The sequence below is a fragment of the Coregonus clupeaformis genome, unplaced genomic scaffold, assembly GCF_020615455.1.
Source record: "Coregonus clupeaformis isolate EN_2021a unplaced genomic scaffold, ASM2061545v1 scaf1601, whole genome shotgun sequence".
Lineage (NCBI taxonomy): Eukaryota > Metazoa > Chordata > Actinopteri > Salmoniformes > Salmonidae > Coregonus > Coregonus clupeaformis.
Window position 1 is genome coordinate 8,267 of NW_025535055.1, and position 6,148 is coordinate 14,414.

The 6,148-nt window shown below is 34.7% G+C and overlaps 1 protein-coding gene across 1 annotated transcript; it reads left to right on the plus strand.

Moving 5' to 3' along the window:
- On the plus strand, window positions 1-5,063 carry LOC121534262 (gastrula zinc finger protein XlCGF17.1-like). Its single transcript, XM_045218476.1, has 2 exons — window positions 1-153; window positions 4,130-5,063. Exons 1-2 carry the CDS (start codon window positions 27-29, stop codon window positions 4,960-4,962), a joined length of 960 nt encoding a protein of 319 aa, XP_045074411.1. The 5' UTR covers window positions 1-26; the 3' UTR covers window positions 4,963-5,063.
- The last annotated feature ends 1,085 nt before the right edge of the window (window positions 5,064-6,148 follow it).

The window sequence follows — 6,148 nt, forward strand, 5'->3', positions numbered from 1 at the left end:
AAGAGGAGGAGGTAGAAACTTTCAGAATGAAAAAGGAGGAAGAGGAGGATGTTACAGTGAAAAAAGAGGAAGAACCTTTTAGCGTGAAGGAGGAAGAAGACGTTATGGGAGTGAAAGAGGAGGAGGAGGAGACCGAAGATCTGATTAACACCAGTGAGTACTCTCTTAAAAACCGGGGCACAAACTCTGCTGTTGTTGAAATAATGTGTGGTTTTTAAGGGGCATTCTACTGATATTCTATACTTGATTATGTTGTTCTGTACTGAAGGAATCTGCGATTGCTCCATGCATTTTTGTGACTTTACAATTAGTGGTATAGAGGCCTAGCCATTAAATCTTGGAGAATATAGCCTAACTTATAAATGCCCAATGAGCTTAGTTCAACTGTCATACCCAATGATTTATATACATACCCAACATGACCGATAGGGGGCGCTGTGTTGTAGCTACCGTACCTCCGTCTTGGCACTCCCCCACCGTTGTAAAAAATATTTTGGAAGCTATAGAAATGCATTTATTCATGTCTACATTTTGTTTTTGCCAAATGTATTCTGTTACATACACATTCATGCATACTTTTAAAAATATATTATGTGGGCTAAACATAAAAATGTAAAAAATCTATAAAAACATTTTCCTTAAAGTATAATTTTTTAGAGATGACTAATGTTACTGTCCCCACTACAGCAATAACATACTTTAAATACACGTCATTCTGTCCTTGAAACATTTTAATTGAAATACTGTTGAATTCCATTCATACCTTTGGAGGACTGCTCCTACTGGGGAGAGACAAAATGGCCGACCGGTGGCTTCAAAGCCTGTTAATGGCCAATTCATAGCATCTGCAATCCAGGGTTTATATACATCATTGATCCCCATCAAAACCCCAAATATTAGCTTGATTTACTCCATTGTTTTTTAAACAATTTAGGCGTAATTGTAAACAGACTCAAAACAGGGTTAAAACTATCATTTTGATCTCATGCAGGTCGGTCCTTACATCCATAACTCTGTCTATGAATTTGAGGGGATTCATTTCTCCAACTACGTCCCTCAGCTTTATACCAAAGAGTGGCAGGGTGCCGCTTTGTTGTTGTTTGAACTGCACATTGCCCCTTTAGTTCTAGTAGCCTACCAAATAACAATAATGTATACTTAAAGTGTATCCTATACTGACTAGTCTATTTATCCATTAGGTCTAATAAATGTATCCTATACTGACTAGTCTATTTATCCATTAGGTCTAATAAATGTATCCTATACTGACTAGTCTATTTATCCATTAGGTCTAATAAATGTATCCTATACTGACTAGTCTATTTATCCATTAGGTCTAATAAATGTATCCTATACTGACTAGTCTATTTATCCATTAGGTCTAATAAATGTATCCTATACTGACTAGTCTATTTATCCATTAGGTCTAATACATGTATCCTATACTGACTAGTCTATTTATCCATTAGGTCTAATACATGTATCCTATACTGACTAGTCTATTTATCCATTAGGTCTAATAAATGTATCCTATACTGACTAGTCTATTTATCCATTAGGTCTAATAAATGTATCCTATACTGACTAGTCTATTTATCCATTAGGTCTAATAAATGTATCCTATACTGACTAGTCTATTTATCCATTAGGTCTAATAAATGTATCCTATACTGACTAGTCTATTTATCCATTAGGTCTAATACATGTATCCTATACTAGTCTATTTATCCATTAGGTCTAATACATGTATCCCATACTGACTAGTCTATTTATCCATTAGGTCTAATAAATGTATCCTATACTGACTAGTCTATTTATCCATTAGGTCTAATAAATGTATCCTATACTGACTAGTCTATTTATCTATTAGGTCTAATAAATGTATCCTATACTGACTAGTCTATTTATCCATTAGGTCTAATACATGTATCCTATACTAGTCTATTTATCCATTAGGTCTAATACATGTATCCTATACTGACTAGTCTATTTATCCATTAGGTCTAATACATGTATCCTATACTGACTAGTCTATTTATCCATTAGGTCTAATAAATGTATCCTATACTGACTAGTCTATTTATCCATTAGGTCTAATACATGTATCCTATACTGACTAGTCTATTTATCCATTAGGTCTAATACATGTATCCTATACTGACTAGTCTATTTATCCATTAGGTCTAATACATGTATCCTATACTGACTAGTCTATTTATCCATTAGGTCTAATACATGTATCCTATACTGACTAGTCTATTTATTCATTAGGTCTAATAAATGTATCCTATACTGACTAGTCTATTGATCCATTAGATCTAATAAATGTATCCTATACTGACTAGTTTATTTATCCATTAGGTCTAATAAATGTATCCTATACTGACTAGTCTATTTATCCATTAGGTCTAATAAATGTATCCTATACTGACTAGTCTATTTATCCATTAGGTCTAATACATGTATCCTATACTAGTCTATTTATCCATTAGGTCTAATACATGTATCCTATACTGACTAGTCTATTTATCCATTAGGTCTAATAAATGTATCCTATACTGACTAGTCTATTTATCCATTAGGTCTAATAAATGTATCCTATACTGACTAGTCTATTTATCCATTAGGTCTAATAAATGTATCCTATACTGACTAGTCTATTTATCCATTAGGTCTAATAAATGTATCCTATACTGACTAGTCTATTTATCCATTAGGTCTAATAAATGTATCCTATACTGACTAGTCTATTTATCCATTAGATCTAATAAATGTATCCTATACTGACTAGTCTATTTATCCATTAGGTCTAATAAATGTATCCTATACTGACTAGTCTATTTATCCATTAGGTCTAATAAATGTATCCTATACTGACTAGTCTATTTATCCATTAGGTCTAATAAATGTATCCTATACTGACTAGTCTATTTATCCATTAGGTCTAATACATGTATCCTATACTGACTAGTCTATTTATCCATTAGGTCTAATAAATGTATCCTATACTGACTAGTCTATTTATCCATTAGGTCTAATAAATGTATCCTATACTGACCAGTCTATTTATCCATTAGGTCTAATAAATATATCCTATACTGACTAGTCTATTTATCCATTAGGTCTAATAAATGTATCCTATACTGACTAGTCTATTTATCCATTAGGTCTAATAAATGTATCCTATACTGACTAGTCTATTTATCCGTTAGGTCTAATAAATGTATCCTATACTGACTAGTCTATTTATCCATTAGGTCTAATAAATGTATCCTATACTGACTAGTCTATTTATCCATTAGGTCTAATAAATGTATCCTATACTGACTAGTCTATTTATCCATTAGGTCTAATATGTGTATCCTATACTGACTAGTCTATTTATCCATTAGGTCTAATAAATGTATCCTATACTGACTAGTCTATTTATCCATTAGGTCTAATACATGTATCCTATACTGACTAGTCTATTTATCCATTAGGTCTAATACATGTATCCTATACTGACTAGTCTATTTATCCATTAGGTCTAATAAATGTATCCTATACTGACTAGTCTATTTATCCATTAGGTCTAATAAATGTATCCTATACTGACTAGTCTATTTATCCATTAGGTCTAATAAATGTATCCTATACTGACTAGTCTATTTATCCATTAGGTCTAATAAATGTATCCTATACTGACTAGTCTATTTATCCATTAGGTCTAATAAATGTATCCTATACTGACTAGTCTATTTATCCATTAGGTCTAATAAATGTATCCTATACTGACTAGTCTATTTATCCATTAGGTCTAATAAATGTATCCTATACTGACTAGTCTATTTATCCATTAGGTCTAATAAATGTATCCTATACTGACTAGTCTATTTATCCATTAGGTCTAATAAATGTATCCTATACTGACTAGTCTATTTATCCATTAGGTCTAATAAATGCATAACAACACTACGTTTAATGGTGTTTTTATTAGCCTACAAAGCACTACAGCCACTCTGTGATGACACACTCTGATCTTTAATTGAGGGATCTAGTCTAGATTAAACCTCATAGACAGTTTTATCTTGTGGAGGTTTCATTCAGGTCTCTCTGTTTAACCAAATACTCTGTTAATCTTTGACAGAAGAGAGACCAGACTCTCACGCTGACAGCGGGAAGAGTCCTTTAGGGGAAGCAGCCCCAACGACGTCCAAACCAGCAAGAACACACCAATGCTCCCAGTATGGAAATGGATTTGGACAGTCAGGGAATCTAAAAGTGAATGAAAGAACACACACTGGAGAGAAGCCATATCAATGCTCCTGGTGTGAAAATAAATATTTATCATTAGGGGACCTGAACTCACATGAGGGAACACACTCTGCAGAGAGGCATTTCCAATGCTCCCAGTGTGGAAAGAGATTTATCCAGTTATCGCATCTGAAAGAGCATGAGAGAATACACACAGGAGAGAAGCCTTTCCAATGCTCTCAGTGTGGAAAGGGTTTTAGACACTCAGGGCATGTAAAAGTGCATGAAAGAACACACACAGGAGAGAAGCCTTTCAACTGCTCCCAGTGTGGAAAGGGTTTTAGGTACTCAGGGTATCTAAAAGTGCATGAAAGAACACACACAGGGGAGAAGCCTTATCAATGCTCCCAGTGTGAAAATACATTTTTCTCATCATGGGACCTGAAATCTCATGAGAGAACACACTTAGTAGAGAGACCTTTCCAATGTTCCCAGTGTGGAAAGAGATTTATTCAGTCATCACATCTGAAAGAGCATAAGAGAATACACACAGGAGAACAACCATTCCAATGTTCCCAGTGTGGAAAGACATTTACCCAGTTAGGGAACTTGAAAACACATGAGAGAACACACTTAGTAGAGAGGCCTTTCCAATGCTCCCAATGTGGAAAGAGTTTTACCCAGAAAGCAAGCCTGAAAAGGCATGCAGGAACACACACAGGATAGAAGCCTTTCCAATGTTCTCAGTGTGGAAATACATTTTCCCAGTCAGAGGACCTGAAATCACATGAGAGAATAGAGAGGCGCTGTGTTCTGACTTGTGTTTTTGACTGAGAATTTGTGCTTTTTGTTTATGCTATATGAAATCAAAATTGTATGTATGAAAGTTTACTCAAAAATAGGCCTACTTTTGTTGTTCTTTTCTTCTCAAGACATGATCACATCGAAAATCATAATATTATAATTTATTTTGATTATGCGTTTTGATTGATTGTATACACCCATAGATGTTCATTATATGATTTGGATGTTGGTATTTCAAGAGAATCTTGCACGTTCAGAAACAATCAGATCTTTAGTTATCAAAAAGGGTTACAGAGAATTCGGAACGCAGACAGTATTTTCAAATGTCTATTTCATTTTGATAATGGGTTTTGATGTATTGAATTAGGGCTGTCCCCGACTGGTCTACATTTTAAAATGTGTGTTTTTCCATATACAGTTGAAGTGTTAAGTTTACATACACTTAGGTTGGAGTCATTAAAACTCGTTTTTCAACCACTCCACAAATTTCTTGTTAACAAACTATAGTTTTGGCAAGTCGGTTAGGACATCTACTTTGTGCATGACACAAGTAATTTTTCCAACAATTGTTTACAGACAGATTATTTCACTTATAATTCACTGTATCACAATTCCAGTGGGTCAGAAGTTTACATACACTAAGTTGGCTGTGCCTTTAAAGAGCTTGGAAAATTCTGGCTTTAGAAGCTTCTGATAGGCTAATTGACATCATTTGAGTCAATTGGAAGTGTACCTGTGGATGTATTTCAAGGCCTACCTTCAAACAGTGCCTCTTTGCTTGACATAATGGGAAAATCAAAAGAAATCAGCCAAGACCTCAGACATTTTTTTGTAGACCTCCACAAGTCTGGTTCATCCTTGGGAGCAATTTCCAAATGCCTGAAGGTACCACGTTCATCTGTAAAAACAATAGAATGCAAGTATAAACACCATGGGACCACGCAGCCGTCATACCGCTCAGGAAGGAGACACGTTCTGTCTCCTAGAGATGAACGTACTTTGGTGCGGAAAGTGCAAATCAATCCCAGAACAACAGCAAAGGACCTTGTGAAGATGCTGGGGGAAACCGGTACAAAAGTATTTATATCCACAGTAAAACGACTCCTAT